Source organism: Manihot esculenta, chromosome 4 (assembly GCF_001659605.2).
Source record: "Manihot esculenta cultivar AM560-2 chromosome 4, M.esculenta_v8, whole genome shotgun sequence".
NCBI lineage: Eukaryota > Viridiplantae > Streptophyta > Magnoliopsida > Malpighiales > Euphorbiaceae > Manihot > Manihot esculenta.
Genome location: NC_035164.2, coordinates 3,671,353 through 3,691,568, shown reverse-complemented (window position 1 = coordinate 3,691,568; position 20,216 = coordinate 3,671,353). Strand labels below are relative to the sequence as shown.

Genomic DNA, 20,216 nt, shown 5'->3' with positions numbered 1-20,216 from the left:
CCTCTGACATTCCTCCCTGAACTGTGCCCCTCACTGATCTGCTTCTACCCAGATCCAGAGACCTTCTAGGGTCTCTTGCCGCTCTTTCTCGGTTAGACCTACTAGACATTGCCCTAGGCAATGTAGGAGGACGGGTGCTCATGCCCTCATCCTCAAGTGGCACTCCAGTCAATCGTGCAGATCGACGAGTTCCTCTCATCCTGTTTTCTGAAAAAACAGTACACATCACAAGCAAACGTTAGCATCATATGGTTCATGTGGGCACACATGAACCCACATCACATACATCACATATCATAGCATATCATTAATGCACATGTATAAAATCATGGCATCTCACATCTTAATACAAGACAGGACTCCACATCCTATCCTAGTGGACATGATCTTTCCTATTGTGCTTGACCTTCTATACCTATGAGCCCGACACTCTAGGTCCGACCATATGAACCTAGGGCTCTGATACCATTCTGTAACGACCCGAAAATCGGACCGCTACCGGCGCTAGGATCCAGATCGGCTTAAGGCCGCCGGGACCCGTAGCAAGCCTGACATATAACCTGTAAACCTGTATAATCCCATACATGATCAACAACATACATAAAAAATAAAACTTTTCTTTCCAAATACATCAACCAAACTCAACCTGAGCATATACATTAACATAACATTGATCCCTCTGTGGGATCTCATCAGTGCCCCCAATGGGTGACATAACATATGTTGAGTTGGTTTACATAAACATCATAAAAGTCTCTAAGATCATGTAATAAAAGGGATAACAACAATCTATGGTCAAGCACCCCTCTAACATCCATAAACATCATCTCATTACATATCTAACTGTACTTCTACATTACATCATAATCATTCATCATGTCCACGCTAACTATTACATAACCAAGACTTCATTACTCTATCCGGACTCCTGCTATATCCTGTACCTGCAAGCCTGGGGGGGTAAAGAGAGAGGGGTGAGCTAAAAGCCCAGTGAGTAGAACTATAAAACATATTAACACTATGCTCCAATGAAATGCATCATAACACAGACAATTCACATAAGGGTTGGGTGAACTTGTCACCAATTAGTCCCAGCTAACTCTGTGCCAGGCCGTAGCATGGGGTCCTGGTCTTCCTGTCATAACATACATTACTTACCATTGCCCCAGGGCCTCCTCTGGGCTCCTGGTCTTCGAGTCCCATAACTGTGCCAGGCCGTAGAATGGGGTCCTAGTCTTTCCTTACTCTGTGCCAGGCCGTAGAATGGGGTCCTGGTCTTTCCTTACTCTGTGCCAGGCCGTAGAATGGGGTCCTGGTCTTCCTGTCAGGGACTAATTGGGTCATCCAATATTCACCCACATCAACAACAAATGATGCAATGCGGCATATTCGTGAAACTAATGCCATCATCCTATTGCATAATCATGATGCATGAAACATGATAAAAACATTTAATTTCTCAATTTAAAAGATTAAGTTTAGTTCCACTCACCTCTGGCAGACTCTGACAACACCGAAGCAGCTGAACTCACTGCTGGGGTCCTCGGTTCCTCGGGTCCGAACCTACACAGGTGGACTCAAATGAGGGACCAAACATACCTGAACATAACTATAAACTACTCCCCAAAAACCCCCTAAAACATCATGAAACAACCATAGAAAAACATGCAAAGGAGGCCTGGACAGGGCACTTTTGGCGGCAGGTTCGGCGGCCGAAAGTCCCTCCAGAGTCGAAAGTCAGGCAGGTTCGGCGGCACCTTCGGCGGCCGAAACTCCCAAACAGAGGCGAAACTCATGCATGTTCGGCGGCAATTTCGGCAGCCGAAACTCCCAGACAGAGGCGAAAGTCCTCCTTCAGGGGCAAGCTTCGGCAGCTGAATGCTGCCTCCATAAGAGGGTTCGGCGGCCGAAAGTCCTTTCGGCTGCCGAACCTAGTTTCTCCCAAAGGGCAGAAACTTGGTTCAAACATGCACAAATGCCTCCAAACCTTCCAAACATGCATCAAACCTATTCTACAACACACATACACAAGCATACATGTTCCTAGGGGCCTCAAACCATCATAAACCCCATCTACAACACATCAAGCATCCACATTGTTCATGAACATACATATATACCTATAAACATAATCATAACCTAAACATGCATTCTAACCCATAGATCTACTTAAAACTTACTTAAAACATGCAATGAGCTTAAGATCGGCTCTTACCTCTTGAAGATCGAGAGAGAGACGACCTAAACTCGGAGTTGGGAGAGATTGGGTTCTTGAACCTCCAAGCTCCAAAACTTTGCTCAAAAGCTCAAATCTTCAAAACAGAGTTAAAACAAATGAAAGTATTGAAAGATCTAGAGGAAAAACATCAAAGATTGGTGAGGGACGGCGGAGAGCTCACCTTGACCGAAAATGGGGAAAAAGCTCGCCCATTTTCGGCTAAGGGACCCTTTTATAGTGGCTGGCTAGGCCACGTTCGGAGGCCGAACGTGCCTCCGCATGCATGCCATGTTCGGCGGCCGAACTTGAGGTTCGGCGGCCGAACCTGGACTTCCTCACTTATGCCTTCGGGGGCCTAAGGCACACCCGAAATGCCTGTATGTTCGGCGGCCGAACTTGAGTTTCGACGGCCGAACCTGAGTTTTCCTCCAAGGTTCTTTTCATGCAAAAACTCATTTCCTTTTTACTTAAAACCATAAAACACATTAAAACATTTTATGAGAACATGGTTTTACCCTTCTAGAGGTCTCCGACATCCGATATTCCACCGGACGGTAGGAATTCCGATACCGGAGTCTAGTCGGGTATTACACTATATATCTTTTTCTGAACTCATTTAAGAAAAACTCCCATGTCCTCTTTATTGGTTGCACTGTCTGTACCATAGTGTCCCACCATTGGTAGGCTTCTTCTTTCAGTAGTGACACTGCACATACTAGACTATCTTCTGGGGAACACTGTAGCTGTTGAAGCACCCTGTCTGTACTTTGCAACCAATATTCTGCTGCGGATGCATCATCTTCCTTTCGTCCCTTAAATTCTGTAGCACAATACTTTCTCAGTTTATCAATAGGTGGTCTAGCTGGTGCTGGTGCAGGAGCCGGTGGTGGAACTATAATTGGCTGAGCTACTCCAGCCACCTGCCTGAAAATCTCTGCTATTTGCTGTAACAAGACCTCCTGCTCTGGCCTTCTAGCACCAGGAGGAGCCTGTGGTGGTACATGGCCAATGGCCTCAGTCGGTACATGACTTTCTACCTCTTCTCCGACTTAAAATTCTCTCTGTTCTTCAGTCATCCTATAATATTAAAATTCATAAAATAGATATGCATCAGAGTTACTTTATATTTTTAATATATATGGCATGTACATATTCTTATATCTAACTATTTACCCACATACTGTCTAGAATCGACTAAACCTGCTCTGATACCACTAAATACAACACCTCTACCCGGTTATTTAATTAACCGAGCCAGAGACATTACATTATGTAACAATTCTCTTATTTTTCCTTTAATTTATATCATGTAATGTATGAATTCTTTTTTTTATTGAAAATCCGGCAGAGTTTCCCCTGAGATATGGACTTAATTCCACCTGTGAATAGTAATATCACACTTCTATATACTTCAACCTTAACCCCCATACTTCTTTTATTGTCAACACAATTTCAACTTAGATCAAACACTTCATTAACCATCTCATTAATCTCAACATAAAACTTATACTAATAACCCATATTTACATCAAAATTAAAATCTTCCAATATATCTAAAACCAACCAGATACAACTTCATCTCTAAAACGTTATGTACATGCCATATTTCCAAAATTAAATCCATATGAAAATTTACAAAATATACCCTAAGATAGATAATGATGTAACTCTGGATGGGTTGATGCAGATCTTGATCTACAGCTACTCGGATCCACAACCTGCGCGAGGAAAAATAAATTCCTACGCGCTAAGCAAATTGCTTAGTGATGCTCAACTCTTTTTTTATAAATAAAATATTTAAATCAAAATTCATTTAATAACAGTAAATCAAACAAATGATAATAAACTATACAACAAATAATTTGAAATAATTCAAAATCATATTACTCTTTCACATATACACAAATTTTACTTTGATACTCTTTTTCTTTTTCTTTTTTTTTTTCATTATGTAAAAAGTTTTGTTTTCTTTTAATACTTTTTTTTTTTGCCTCTATAAATTTAAATGGGACTGTAAAGGAGCTATATCTATAGGGCACAAAGTGTCAAATAGCTATATGGCTCAAAAGCCGATTCTATAACTGTAGGGTACCTCATTGTAACCCAAAAATCAGTATAACTGTAGTGCAGTACTGCAAAATCTGTATATGGCATGCCACACCCTTAAACTAACTCACAATTCCCACCAAACTTACTAGGGTCAGACCTTAAATAAATTATATATTTAAACATGGGGATAAAAACTTTCAATACAGTGTAACTTTCAATTATTCAAACTATAATACTTTATCATATTACAACTCTGCCTTTAAACATTGTCATATCGTGTAAATCTATTAATTTAATTTAACTACATAAATTATAAATTCATATTTTAATATTTAATTAATTAACTATTATTATTTTTATTCTTATTATTATTATTATTATTTTTTAATATCTTTTTCTATTTATCACGTTACACTATATATTATTTCTCTTTTTCTTTTAATTTCTATTTTTATCCAACAACTTTTTTTTCAATCATAATTTAACTTATTTACAATCTTTATCATATAAAAATTAGTATTTCTTATTTAGTCTAATAAATTTTCTTGTTACTATATTTTAGCCAAATTACATTCTTCATCAAAGAAAGTAGAGATATTCTACCTGATTCATAACTTAGGTTTTGGTTAAATTATATATTAATTTCAAAATTTTCTATCTATCAAGTCTATCATTTCTTCAAACTTTGATCATGCAATATAACTAAAATATTATTCACTTGATCTAGTTCTACTAATGGTAGTAAAATTTTCAAATAAAACATAATTAATAAATTCTTGAATTTATTCAAATAAAGTTGAGCACAAACCTTAAAATTTCTATTCTTCATTTCCTTTCCCTTTAGAGTTTTCACTCCTCCCTTCCACTTCTTCTTCATGAAAAATAAACAAATAAATCATATTATTACAATATTCTTTATAAATATTCACATAAAAATGATAAGAAACATCCCTACATCAAAATCCTTAACATACCTCTAAATTCTGAACCCTTGGTTACTATTCACTCTCCACCAACCTTGAATTTTCTCTTTGATTTCTTTCTTTCTTCAAATTCTACTTTGAAAATGTATGGGGAGAAGATGGGTAATTGATTGAATGTGGAAATTTGAAGAAATTTGGTGTAAAAGAGAAAAGATGGAGAAGTGGGGTTTCATTGTTGGTCATGGGAAGGAGAAGAAAAATGGAAAAAAATGAATTCTCTCTTCTCTTCTAGTCTTTTCTTTTTTCTTCTTCTTTTTGTTTTTTTTTTTAGTGAAGTGGCTAGCAAATTGCCACTTGTCCTTAACTTAAAATTTTTTTTTCTTTCTCTCTTTTTTCTTTTTTTTTTCTTCTTTTTTTATTCCTATTATTTTATTTATTTTATTTTATTTTATTTATTTTATTTTATTTTTGTGATGTTACACCTCTGATACTACATAATAATTGCCCAAAGTAAGCCATGAGCTATCACCACGAAACTGGAACACATGATAAGAATATGATAAGTGGAAGACACGGTCTAGCCAGAGAAAATGAAGACTCGGGCACCCTAAACACCCGGTTTATCATCAAAGACTTGTCTTTCTCTCGACAGGGCGAGTCTCCGTACCAAGTTACCATTAAGCAAGGTCAGTCTAGCGTATTTCCCTCCCATTAGCAGACAATACCCATTATCAAGCAACCGATCACATCACCGCTGATTTATCAAAAAATAAAATATTTATCTCTACTTTCTTATGGTATAAAAGGGAAGGAATCATAAAGGTAAAAGTACGCTATTCTTATACACAAAAGTTCTAAATAGTTCATTGTGCTCTCTCCCTCTCTCATATTCAGTATATTGACTTGAGCGTCGGAGTGGTTGCCGTGAGTACTCACTACCACCTCACATTATCTTCATTATAGATCTAACCAATCACAGATTAGTCCCATTCTGATCACATCATTAATCTAATCTCTACAATATAAGTATGAGTTAATATTATTTTTATATATGAAATTAGTTAGTTTACATTTAAAAATAATAAAATATTACATTTAACATTCTATCTTTAACTATTATATCTTAATTTTTAAAAATTGAATAAAATTATATTCAAATATAAATATTAATCAATTAATTTAAAATTTAAACGTTGGAGTTAAAATATAAAATAATATAAATATCATACATTTTTTATTATTTGATTATTAGTTTATATAATAATAATAATAATAACAATAATATTAATACATATATTATATTGACTAGACTATTAAATTATTATATAAATCATTAAATTTAAAAATTTACATATTAATTAAAATTATATTAAAATATAAAATTAAATTAATTAAATTAAAATTAAAAGATTTAAATAAAAATAAAAATAAAAATATGTATAAATATTACGTGTTTTTGGTTCAATGATAATAATAATAATAATAATAATAATAATAATAATAATAATAATAATAATAATAAAAGAAGATGTAGTGTGTAGAATGGCTTGCTCTCCAAAGACTTGACAAAGTCGCTTTCCTTCACTTGGCAAGTTAGTGGTCTTCCACTGGAAGCATCCAAATAAGTGGTGGATTTAGCCCAAGTCAAGTTTTGTAGTTAGAATTTTAGAATCGCCGAGGCACGTGCAACCGTCCGATGGCTCAACATAATCGCATGTGCCACCGCCGCTAAGTCTACAAGCCAAGTGTCGTGTAAGACGCGCCATGCACGTCACGTGTGCGACTCTTCAGCCTCTTCTCGTATTACACGTGTTTTATCACTAACGGTCCCCCGCTTGACTTTCTACCTAATCACCATGTGCACCCTCATAACACGACAATTCCACTGGCCCACACTACCCTTTTCAAAGCCCCCACTCTATCACACCAATTTAAAGCAAAATTTAAATTAGGGAAATTATGAGAAACCGTTTCTCCACCAATTTGAGAAAAAAAACAAAGGTTCCAGAGCAACGCAGATTCTCTACGAAGAAAGCCAACACGTGGCACCACAATTATGAGGAAAATTTCTATTTATTTTTAACGTATAGTATTATATAAATAGAGAAGCTTGGAGGGATGAACATAACAGAGTCGACAGTTAAAGTCGTTACCCGTAAACTTTTGCCGAAGCATCCTTCAAAGTCAAAATTTATTTAAATTACTATAATGCCCCTACAATGCGGCTACTTAGCTTTATTTTATGGCCTTTTAGGGATATATACGTACGCTTACTTCCTTTTTTTAAATAAAATTAAATTTTAATGATAAATACATTATTTATTAATAAAATTTATTTTTAAATCTAAAATATTTAAATAAAATTATTTTTTTTCTATAGCATCAGCAAGATACATTGTATTAAGCAGATATATATATATATATATTTAATAAACTTTGTCATAAACTGGCTATCATATGATTACCAGCTTTTGTCCATATCCTACTTAATTAAATGTGACTAAAAAATGAATTAAATATTAAGTTATATTAAAATTACTCATACACCTTAATATCATATAAAAAGAAAATCACAACTTATGCTAATAAATTAATTTTATTTTTTTATTTTTTTCATATTTAAATAATGAATTTTTTCATTGAAAATCCAAAAATATGGAAAATGGTGTGCATAAAACTTGACCTATATACTAAAAAGAAAACAAAGCAGTGAGAGAAGAAGTCCAGTGCAGATTTTAATTAGTAGACAGCAGATGTATGTGAAAAGCATACAACTTCAAGCAGCACAGCTGGATTAGGGAATAATGACATAATTTAAAGAGAATATTAGCATCATTACACTTAATCTAATCACTAAAGCTTCAAGTTGTACAATACTTGCATGTTACTGGTCGTTACATTAATTATCATTTGCTTTTTTAAAAAAAAAATAGATAATATTTTTAATTGTGAAGGGTGCCGAAACTGCTTGTCTGAGGATAATTAAGAATTAAGAAAATTAATATAGTTTTGTCAAGATTAGCATCTCATCCATGTTCAGTTTGTGTCACAGGACGAGGTTTTTCAACAGGTTTTTTTTTTTAAAAAAAATAGATATTCTTATTTATTTTTTAATAATGAAAATTAATAAATTATTAAAATTAAAAAGGATTTCCATGCACTTTTGTTGGTACTTGTGATGCAAGGGTCGTATGTGCCATGTGCAAGTGGCATCAAATTTTATTCCTCAATTCCTGCTTAGAAATGTAAAATACTGCAGATATTCTCGGATTTTTAGTATTAGTATTGAATCGATTTGATTTAAAATTGAATCGAATCGAAAATTAAAAATAAAAATTTTATTATTTATACAAATTGAATCGAATTAATTTTAATCAAAAATTAAATCAAATTAAATGGTTTTGATTATGTTTAATTCGATTCAATTTAATCGATTTAAATTTTTAATAATTTTTTTATTTTTTATTCTTTATTTTTAGTATTTTAAAATTTAATTAAAATATTTTAATTTTAGGGAAAATTACTTTTTAGTCCCTGAGGTTTAACGTAATTAACACTTCTGTCCCTCTATTTTGGCGATCCAACACTTAAGTCCCTCGCTTTTTCTTCCGTCCAAATTCGTAGTTCTTCCGTCCATTTAAACCGTTTGGTCAAAGAGTCAAAAGTGAGAGGTAATAATTTTTTCCAGAAATATCATTCTCTTAATGTGAAATTCCTTTTTTTTTTCTCTTTCATGTTTTCTCCATCTCCAGTTGAAGAAGAAGAAGAAGAAGAAGAAGAAGAAGAAGAAGAAGAAGAAGAAGAAGAAGAAGAAGTTGCAGAAAGGATAGGAAGAAAGAAGAAGAAGGAAGAAGAAGAAAAAGAAGTTGCAAAAAGGGTAAGAAGAAGAAGAAGAAGAAGAATAAGTTGCAGAAAGGAGGGTCGGAAGAAGAAGAAGAAGAAAGAAAGAAGAAGAATAAGAAGAAGAAGAAGGAGAAAGAAGAAGAAGAAGAAGAAGAAGGAGAAGAAGAAGAGGTATTTGGGTTTGGGTTTAGTGATGGTTAATTTTGTCAATTCACGTGTCCCAAACGGCTATTTTGGACGGAAGGACTACGAATTTGGACAAAAAATAAAGTGAGGGACTTAAGTGTTGGGTTGCCAAAATAGAGGGACAGAAGTGTTAATTACGTTAAACCTCAGGGATTAAAAAGTAATTTTCTTTTAATTTTAATATGATTTAATCTTTCTGTATTATTAAAAATAATATATTATTATCATTAATGATTCGATTTGATTTTTTTAATTTTTTCTGATCAAAATTGAACCATTTTCAATGAGAATTGAGAATTGGGGGAGTAGAACCTAAAACCTCTCAAATTTACTCAAATGCACTTATCACCAGACTAATTCTGTGATTGCACCAAAATTTTTAAAATTGAAAACAAAATCGAATTGAATATTATAAAAAATTAAATTAAAATTTTAAATTAATTCAATTCGATTAATTTTTTAATTTAAATCAAATACTCTTGAATTAACAAAATATCAATATATAAATGAAAAGACAAATAAAATTTAAATTGTAGATTTATTTACAATTATATTATGATAAAATAATTTAATTAAATGATGTAATGGGCCATTATTATAAAAAGGCATAATGGATAATAATAATAAGTCAACCCATGAATACACGCAAGTGGTTGTTTTCAGTTTTCTCGAGCAGTTCAATAGGAAATCTAGCACAAGCCCTAGAAAGATAACATAAGAAATTAAGAAAATGCTTAATTCCATCTTTCATTTTTAAATTAAATCCAAAATTATTTAAAATTTTTATTATATATAATTTTATGCGCTGGATTATTCCCCCACATATACGTTTTGTATTTTTTCTTCCCCTAAGTCAGTTTTAGTTGATTGATTTAACTCAAAATCACACCCTTCTCTTTACCATTAAATTGAACAAAAAACTAATCTGCTAACTCTTATTGGTTACTCTTTTTTATTTTTTTTCTATTTTTTTTAATTGGCTTTTCCTACTCGTTTAAATAAGAAAATTTTTTTGCTCAACATTGAATCTCGCTCTTTCAACTATCAGGTGAGAAGTAATATATTTTCTTTTTATTTTAATTTTTTTATTAATAGATTTGAACCTTCTATTGAAAATTAATCTTTCATCGATTATTAAATTTATTATTTTAAGTTGTCTTTGATTTTTATATGTTAGTCTTAGCGTATTCTAGATATTTTTTTTTTAATAAGATTGAGAGTTGTTGTTTTAGTTGTTTAGTTTTGCATCAGGATGTTATGATAGTTAGTACTTCTCCGAAACTGATAAATGACTATTTAGACTCTGTCGAAATTTTAACCAATATCATTTGGTTAGACGAAATAAGAGAAAAGATATGATAAAAGACTAAAAGTCAAAATCAAAAAGTAAGTTTCTAATAGTTAAGTGAGGTTATTTATAATAGAAATAAGGTCTTAATATGCAAAATTACAAAAATATTCAAAATATCTAAAAAAATAATTAAACTGCAAAATTGACCTCCTAAACGATGAAATTTCCATGTCGAACTTTGTGACAGGCCTACGGCCCTCGTTACACTTTTAAAAGTCGTGCGTCTTAAAATTTCCTTTCTAAAAAGTTATCATGGGTCTCTATCGAATGTCGGCAGTAAAAATTAGGCTCGGTCCAAATCTACCGTAAAGTCCAAAGCTAACTGTTCCATATCAGAAATGCTCATAACACTCTCTTTTAAATTGATTTAGTCCCTCTCCCTCTGCCTTCTCTCTGCTTTTTTTATTTGGCCTAATTTATTTTTTATTTTAATATTTAAATTTTAATTTCAAAAAATAGACCTATGGTTTTTTAAAATCCTTCATCTCTTCATAATTTTTTTTCTTTTTTATCTTTCATCGAGTGTGGTGTATGTTGCTAAAGAGCCTATAGTCTTTAGGCTCTTTTCAATTATCGATGCTTTTTCGACAAACTTAGTCCTCGTCAGATAGTTGCACTTACAATGCTAAGGATTTCTGACCTCTTAGGATTTTGAAATTTCCTCTATTGTTTGAAGCCTCCTCTACTATGTCATGCGCTTTGGATGGATTCTTTTTTTGACCTTGTTACCGGAGCTTTTAATATTATGATTGCTGTAAAATCGTATTATTTATTTTGTCATATAATTTTTATTTTTTTTTATTTTTAATTGTTTTAAATTATTATTTATTTTTTTAAATTATAATAATATATAAATTAACTATTATAATTTTATTTAATTTTTAAAATATTTTTTAATATTTAATAAAATTTAATGCATTTAAAATGGATATAATTGAATAATTAATAAAAAAATTATATATAATACATGTAAAAAAATAAAATAGATAAAAATTATAAAATAAAGATAATTTTTTAATGAAGTTTTTACTTTTTAAAAAAATCTTATTGGTTGGTTAGATTTTTTTTCTTGGCTTTAATGATTTTTTTTTTTTAATGTTGGAGTGCATAATAATCTTGGTGGTCTACTTATTAAAATCCTTTTGAAAATTGAATTGAAGTATTTCATTTAATTTCAATTTGATTCTATTTTGTTAAATGTAATGATTATAACTTTAAATTTATTTATTTTTAAATAATTTAAGAACTACAATGTTTAATATGAAGATAAAATCAGTCGGAAGTCTACTTGAAAATTTTTTTAAAAAATATAATTTAAAAAATATATTATAATAATTAATATAAAAATATTTTTATATTATAATAATTAATTTTTTAATTTTTTAAAATTTTTTTAAAATTTTAAAATATTTATTAATTGATTATTTTATTAATTTTAACTATTAAATATTATATATAGTTTTAAAATATCAAAACTAATCAATAAATATTTTTATAAAATTGAGCATAAATTTTCTCATATTAAATAGATTAAATAATAAAAATATTTAAAAATTAAAATTAATGAAATAATATTAATATTTTTTTTAAATTATAGAAACATTTTAATAAATTTATTTTAAAAAAAAAGAAAAACTCAAATTTCAAATCCATCCACTAAATCACCATATTAATGGAGTTTAATGGCAAATAAGACAAATCTAGAAAAGATGACATCAGCAACATTAAAAAAAAAAACTGAAAGAAGGAAATTTGGTTAGAAAGGGAGGATAATTATGGAAACTCGCCTCGCTTAAAACACAAAACCGCGTGAAAGGAAACTGCGTTTTGCTGTTTTGCATTTCCATTTTCAATTTTAATTTATACTTTAAAAAAATAAATAAATATATTTTAGAATAAATAATTTGATATTTTTTTAAAATAAAATTGAGATAAATTGATCCTATATAAATAAAATTATATTTGTAATTATATAAAAAATAAGGAAAAATCATAGTTCAAAAGATAAATTAGTTTTATGTGAATATTTCTAAATTTATATATAAAAGGGATGTGAAAGAGTTATTATTTTAAGTAATAAGGAATTATGGTATAAAAGAATTTAATATTTACAGGTTAATTAAAATAGGGAAGTTAATATTTTTGGTAATTCCTTGATTTTTTCCTTGATTTGGATTGGTTTCTCTAGAATTTTATTACAAAGCCATGTCTTCCCTTTGTCTTTTTGTGTGCCTTGTCCTCTATATATCACTCACTCCCCATTTTTCTTCAACTCCCCTATTTTTCTTTTTTCTTGGCGAAGTGGGAAAATGGAGGAATTGGGTTCTTTTTGGAGTTTTCAAGAGGTGGGTTTTTTTTTTTTTTCCTTGACTCTCTTCTTCTTGTCTCTAATCTCTTTCTAAGTCCTTCTCTTCATTGTGCTTTTGTAAGCCATGCAATTCATATGGGGTTTGTTCATAATTATGCTATGAGTAACAACTCTTTGATGAGTCTTTTTATCAAATACGTGGTGTCTGTCTGTTGTCTGGTGAATTGTCTCAGCCATAAATGGCTTAAAAGCTCACTTATAATAATAAGTATGGTTACTGGCTATCTGGGTTTTTTTTCAGTTTTCTTCTTAGGGAATTGTGAATCATGCAGTTGGATCGAATTGTTAGCATTTGATGGCATTTTCATTGTGTTTATCCAGAGAAGGATTTTTTTTTTGTGCATGCTTTGCAGATATTTGATGGGTTTCTTTTTATCCTTCTTTTCTCTTCTGTTTTCCTAGCAATTCTCTTACATAAATGAATTAACCTTGTTTGGTTAAAAAGTGGGCCTCCAGTTTTATTGTTTATTTGCCTCTGGAGAAAGTGAACTTGTTTTGTCCTGCTAGGAATAGAACATGCTTCTGTTGAAACTTAAGGAGTTCAAAATTGTCTGTATTGAAACTTGATATTTCTTAGCATTGAATTATGGGGACCATACCCATGTCAATTTCTATTTTTAAAGGTAGGTATGTTATTCTTCTCTCTCTCTCTCTCACTTCTTTTTCTCTTGAAAATAAAATATAAAAAGAATCATCATTTGACTTGATGGACTTGTGATTTGCATGGGTCTAAAATGAGATTTGAGATCATACAATTTCTCCTCACCATTGAAACTCTTTGTTCATCTATTGTATTTGGCTGGAATTTCTGTTTGCAATAAGAGATTAGATCCTTTGATTTTAATAACATCAAGTTTGGTGTTGATGTTAAGGCACTGTTGCTGATTTTATTTCTCTAATAATGTTTACATTGCTTTGTAACTCTCAAAGTAATAAGTTTGTCTTGAATTTACAGAGCATTGATGAGTTGAGGCAGAGACTCTTATGCACAACCATTGAACTAGAGTCACTGAAAGTTGAAGCAAGTGAAGTGATGAGAAAGCAAAAGGAAGATATAAAGCATTTAATTGATCTACTAAACATGGCCTACAAAGAAAGAGATGAAGCAAAAGATCAGTTGCAGAAGCTTCTTAATAAGCTGTTGCCTTCTAATTCTGCTCTATTACATCCTATACTTCTTCAAACAAAACTTGAAAGTCCCCTTGTCATACCCATGAAGGCAAACTCAAGTATAACTGAATCTAACAGTCTATCAGACACATATAATCACCAATCACATGGTGGGTCTTCTCCTGTGGATTCCTTCCTTGATGCTGTTACTTCACCGGATTTCTCAAGCATAAACATGGCTGATTCGAGCCACATAAATTATATGAACAAGACCTATGTTCAAGATTACACTGGTGCTATGTCAACAGGTTTGGTCTCTGCTTCAGTTCCCAAGATTGATCCGGCTGATGCTGCAATTGACAGTCTTATTAATGGAAAAGTTCTGCCTCAGAAAGGAAAGCTTTTGCAAGCTGTTACAGAAGCAGGCCCTCTTCTTCAAACACTTCTTGTTGCAGGGCCTCTTCCCCGGTGGAGAAATCCTCCTCCATTGCAAAACTTCAAGATTCCACCTTTTTCAATCGAAGGTGGTGAGATTTCAATTACTATTGATCAGAAACCTGCGGTGAATGCAAGTTCTGGTGCTCGGAGGCCACTGAGTTTATCGTCTTATCCTGATTTGTCTCGTGGGTCGTCTCAAATGTGTTCAGCTTCAGTGTTAAATTATAATAATGGTGCTTCTGGTTCAGGTTTAGGCAGTTGTTGGCCATTAAATTCTGCCAAGCGGCAAAGGTTTCACTGAGGTTATGAAACTTTGCTTTCTTTCATAACTTTATTTCTTTTTGTAAAAATCAAAGTTCAGTGGCTGATGGTGTAAATGAGAGATTTTGTTTTGGGGGTTTTGAATGGCATAGCTAGTCAGTTTATTGCATCTCTTGCCAATAGATTAATCAGATTTTGTTTTGCTTAGAAAATGCAAATTTTGCACATGAAATTTATATGCAATACCTTGCATTCTGCCCCATTTTTTGATGTAATAAATAGGGTAAGAGAAATTTTATATCGAAAAATAAGAAAACCTTACCCACGACAGATTTGATAATCGAAGGTCTAAGATTAAAGCATGTACGATTCCATGTGCTCATTCTGTGTTAGTCTATAGTGAACCGAGGCTGGGCAAGGATTTCTCCCAAAAGAAGTAATCCTTGAATTCAGCCCTTAATGAAGTCATTGGCTACTTCCACCAGCATAATATACTCACAGAACAGAAGCTGTTGCTCACAGTTCAATAACTTGTACAACTGTCTCCCATGAAAATTGCAGCAGCTTTCCCTTGCACATGGTTCTTTAGATCTCTTCAGACAACGAATGATATTAAGCATCAACTGTAGCATCTTATGGATAACAGAAAATTCTTATCTTCACTGAGGTATATAAATACCAAATAATAATAAACCACTGTATCTTTTAATTTTAATATACTCTCTCAATTTCATAAATTTTTTACTTTTTTCATGTATACTAAGGAAGATAATTTTTTTTATTAACTTTTAAATTATATTCGCTTTTAAAATATTAAATTTTATTAAATATTAAAAGATATACTAAAAAGTTTATTAGAAATAAAATAAAATAAAATAGAATTATAATAGTTAATTTATATATTGATATAGTATAACAAAAGAATGCGAATGAAAATTTTGAGATAATTAAAAAAATTTTAAAAAAAATTATGGAACAAATAGATTACATAATATATTTTAATTGGTTGCGTATGAATATCCGATTTCCATAATTGAAAGTTGATGCTTGGAGGGAATTTCAATACATAAAATCTAAGGGGTAGCTAAGACCAAGTTCATTTTTCTGCTTTAGGTATCAGGTAATCTTGCAAATTGAAAGCAATGAAGCCATAATGTTGGTCCAAGACTAAAAGGTTGTTTTCTTGGTCCTCTCATGTGTCTTGTGACTCCTTTTATTGCAGATTCTTGATTCAATCATGCTGATCCAAGGTAAAAGACTTTGGGATCTGTGCAAGGAGAGGAAATTTTTCCATGAAAATGCTAGAAATCTGGTGTGCACATACTGAAACTTCGGGATTTCAGACCTCACCTGGCCAGAAATTTTTCCACCTTATCTATAATCTCTCTAGGGTATCAAAATAAAATTGTACTTGATAATAACAGGAATCAGATGGGACAAAATGGGATACTTATTGATTCCAGATGCTTCAATGGTGACAAATGACATGACCACTTTATGTTTTTATTCTATATTGTCTAGTTGCTTAGAAAATTGGCAGGATTTTGGCATCATTAAAGCTCAGTGACAAGTGTTAGTACAAAGTTGGATACATGCTCCGGCAACTGATCCAATAGTCTCTCCTCAAACTTATCAACCAGCTTGTAAGACTATTATCTGTTAGTACATTGATTTATCCGGCGTTCATGATTTCCTAGAGAGGCTAATCTGCAAACCTGAGTTGCCCTGGAATAAGCATTTCTATGTAAATTTAATGGATTCAGCTACATTCAAAGCCTTTTAGAAAAATTTTACCTGCCATTCTTATAGTAGTGATCTACAAACTCCAACATAGAATGCCTCCAAGTCCAACACCAGAGGCACCACTTCGACTTGAAAACTATTCGCAATGGAATGCATATGTGATCGGTCCGGTTATTGCTGTCTGCAGTTCTGTTGTCTTGTTCAGCTACTACAGAATGCTACGCCGACTTTGCTGCACACTGAATACTCAAACTTTACCCAGAAACAGAGCTCAAATGAGTCGAATAAATCAGAATAACTTGGAAGATTCATCATTGCAGAATTACAGTCATGGACTGGAATCGAACATCATGCGCTCTCTACCGATCTCTCAGTTCAAGAAGGAAGAAGAATCCGAAGCAAGCAACAGGGAATGCGCTGTTTGCTTGGGGGAATTCGAGGAAGGGGAATGGCTGAAACATCTGCCTAACTGTGCTCATGTATTTCATGTTGCCTGCATAGACACTTGGTTTCAGACTCACTCAAATTGTCCTCTTTGCAGGTCTCATGTCTATGATCTATGTCATGAATATTCTATTTCTATGGACACATTGCTTCACACTCTAAGAAGGGAAGACTTTTTCAATGAAAGAGCAGAACATTACCAAAACCTACGTTCTGAGATACTTAGAAACTCCATACCTGCGACTGAGGAAATTGGTACTGGACTGGTTTCATCCCGTCAAGTCCTTGAGTAAGCTTTCATGCGGGAAGCTAAGAAGCTGATGATGATTTACACAATTCTGTTGATTAGAATGAAGATGGGTTCCATTGGCAACTCAATATCTAAACAGTAAACACAAAGCATCCCAGCTTTTGGCACATAAAAGAAGCTTTGTTTTGGGGTAGAAGAAACAGATAAATACTAGAAAATTTATATTGTATATTCAGATTCAATGGAGCAACCCGCAAGGCAACCACTGTTCTCAACATTTGCACTAGCAGCTAAATGGTAATTTTTTTTTCCAACTACTGGATAACGTTTTGCTTATGTACTGATTTTTCTTACAACAAAATTCAGAGAAAATAAGTAATGATAGAATTAACATTCTGCACTGAGTTCAGTGCAACACACCATCATACAAGTAATCCAATGGCTCAAATTAGAACAGGTAAATGGTACTTCAATCCTACAATGTATCCAATGACAATGAAACCATAAGACAGTACTACAATTTTTGAAGTAATTTTGAAAATCTCACTGCTTGACAGCACAACAAAATTACCCTAATCTGGAACAAAAAAAAATTATGAGAAATGGAGAGAAAAATACAGCAAGTAATTTAGATGATTCCAATTTTGTTTGCCACGTCCAGAGCATCAAAATCTGGTGTCAGCCTGACATATGCCTTCTTTGTCCCATCAGGCCTAGAACAAAAAGAGTTTAATTCAGAATGAACATTCGCTGGATAGAGAAATAACAAGAAAGAACCATACAGAAGTTAATACAACATTATATTTCATATGCTATCCTGAGTAATTGAAAGGTCCTGCATTTCCACGTTGATAGTCTTAAACATACAAATAATATTGAACTGCAACTTATACACGAAAAGGATGCATCATTTTGAGAATAAAATAAACTTATGAGAGGGTCACAAACTCTCAATGAGCAGTAAAAATCAGATCAATGGTTACCCAGCATGCATAAATATCTAACTATCACAGTTTATTTTTTTCATCTGTCCTTGTTAGGCGGCATAGATGGCCATCCCTACTTTTCAGATGGAGGACACACGAGTGCCTCAATTTGTATCAAATATATCAACATTTCAGGTCTAGTTTGTATGTTATCAGAAGATGTGGGAAAAGGTAAAAACAAATAACCATGGGCTAATGCCGTCAACATGAGATTCTCCTATTGTCAAACCCATGTGAGATTCCCCAAAATTACTTGGGAATAGCAGTAGTAAAAGAAAAAATTAAGCCAAACTTCAGATATCCAAGTTGAAAATTTTGGCCATTCATGTACTGAAAGATAAGGATTATAGACCAACCTGACCAATGTATTAACTTTCTTGGCCTGAATATCATACATCTTCTTGACTGCATCCTTGATCTTTTTCTTGTCAGCACGAATATCAACTATAAATACAAGTGTATTGTTGTCCTCAATCTTTTTCATAGCTGACTCAGTAGTGAGAGGAAATTTCAAAATCTGGTAATGATCAAGCTTGTTCCTTGGTGGAGCACTTATGCGAGGGTATTTGGGATTTCTCTCCTTCTTTAATGTTTTTGGGCGATGAAATGTAACCTTTGTCCTGATCTTGTTGGCCTTTTTCTTAAAGGTTGGGCCAGACTTCACTGCTTTTGCAGCCTTGATAGCCTGTGCTTTTGGATCGGGCTTCTTTGAACTGTCAGCTGCACAAGTAGCACAAAAGCTAAATGATCAAGGAGAGAAAAATACATAAGCATACATCCCATTACGTCATAGTTTAGTGTGTAAAAATCCTTGAATTAAGAAAACGAGGTATAAGAGCTCAGAGGCAATTACACACAAAAAAATGCAAATGAAAAAAGACAAATCCTTATAAACGCTACTAAATCAATAATCTTTATTAATTCCTATTGTTGAATTATATAGTCACTAGACTAATTAGCAGCCAACCACAAACTAAAGAATATATTTGCCACAAAGAAAAGATTAACAAGAAATTACATGAATTCACCATAGAATTTATTTGTTTCAGTTAGTATCAATTAAACAAAGTCTTTATGAAAAATACAAAGATGGAGAACCCATTAGAAATATGTGAGTTACCATTAGTAAAAGGGGACAACTTTCTTATTTTTCATGGCATTTAATAAACTGTAAAATTACATGCCACAAGCATACAACAAACTTGTGATCAGGCAGTAAAAATTAAGTTTAAAGAAATAAACACAACAAATACTACAAATCCCTTAAACATGGAAAAACCTAAAACCAGCATAACAACCTAATCACAATTCACATGGGTCACACAAACTCATGTAAATTTCGAGCAAACCATAAGAATCAAATATTTCTTCCAATGTATGTACATGAGATTACAGCCACTAAAAGTCTAAAAGGTGAAATGAACATGTCTAACTAAATTAATCATTCCTTCTCCTGGCATTTTTGGAGTCTGAAATAGAATACAAAACAATGAATGATTCAGTAAAACAACCCAAACTATTCAAGAAGGGCGTAATGCTAGTGGTGTTGGAGCTCAAAATCCATACCTTTAGCTGGCGCCATTGCTACTAACCCACAAGAAACTTCGCTAAAACCTTCCAATCGATGGAAGCCCTAATTGAAAAGAACAAAAACGTCAGTCGAGACTAATGAAACTGAAACGAATGAAAGCAGCCGGAAGAAAAATTGATGCAGAGACACAAAAAGCAATAGACACCTGTTAGCACGCAGCAGATGAGGCTAATCTAGGGCTTGCAAGAAAGATGGAGGGAGGGAGGGAAGAAGGGTTTATAAAGAGAGAGAGCTGTGGAATTACCATAATATCCAGGTCTCATGTAATATTCACTGGATTGGGATGAGCTAGCTCAGGCCTACTATTGGGCTGGATCCTATAAATAAAGATTTATTTATTTATTTTCTATTTATAATATACATAAAAATGAAAATTGAGAGGAATAATAAGGTTATTAAAAATACCTGTTATAATATTTTTACAATATAAAATTAAGTTAATTTAATTAGTTATT

General features: G+C 32.5%; 3 protein-coding genes and 1 long non-coding RNA gene across 5 annotated transcripts; 2 read left to right on the top strand and 2 right to left on the bottom strand.

The window, feature by feature from the left end:
• Positions 1-2,858: 2,858 nt before the first annotated feature.
• Positions 2,859-5,463, bottom strand: LOC122723429. Its single transcript, XR_006350372.1, has 4 exons — positions 5,242-5,463; positions 5,076-5,138; positions 3,864-3,936; positions 2,859-3,295 (listed from the first exon to the last, which is right to left on the bottom strand). It is a non-coding gene; the product is annotated as an uncharacterized LOC122723429 (long non-coding RNA).
• Positions 5,464-12,785: 7,322 nt separating this feature from the next.
• On the top strand, positions 12,786-14,954 carry LOC110613187. The gene is made up of 2 exons (XM_021754198.2): positions 12,786-12,915; positions 13,894-14,954. The coding sequence occupies exons 1-2, from the start codon at positions 12,880-12,882 to the stop codon at positions 14,785-14,787; spliced, it is 930 nt and encodes a 309-aa protein (XP_021609890.1). The 5' UTR covers positions 12,786-12,879; the 3' UTR covers positions 14,788-14,954.
• A 1,122-nt stretch (positions 14,955-16,076) lies between these two features.
• Positions 16,077-17,418, top strand: LOC110612810 (RING-H2 finger protein ATL1). Its single transcript, XM_021753618.2, has one exon. It carries the CDS (start codon positions 16,583-16,585, stop codon positions 17,225-17,227), a length of 645 nt encoding a protein of 214 aa, XP_021609310.1. The 5' UTR covers positions 16,077-16,582; the 3' UTR covers positions 17,228-17,418.
• Positions 17,419-17,609: 191 nt separating this feature from the next.
• Positions 17,610-20,007, bottom strand: LOC110612811 (60S ribosomal protein L23a). 2 transcript variants are annotated; one of them, XM_021753619.2, is made up of 4 exons: positions 19,907-20,007; positions 19,737-19,803; positions 18,527-18,890; positions 17,610-17,897 (listed from the first exon to the last, which is right to left on the bottom strand). In XM_021753619.2, exons 2-4 carry the CDS (start codon positions 19,750-19,752, stop codon positions 17,813-17,815), a joined length of 465 nt encoding a protein of 154 aa, XP_021609311.1. In that variant the 5' UTR covers positions 19,753-19,803; positions 19,907-20,007; the 3' UTR covers positions 17,610-17,812. The 2 variants fall into 2 exon arrangements, with proteins under 2 accessions (XP_021609311.1, XP_021609312.1); XM_021753620.2 differs by having other exon boundaries at positions 19,737-19,784; positions 19,907-19,953.
• Between the last annotated feature and the right edge of the window lie 209 nt (positions 20,008-20,216).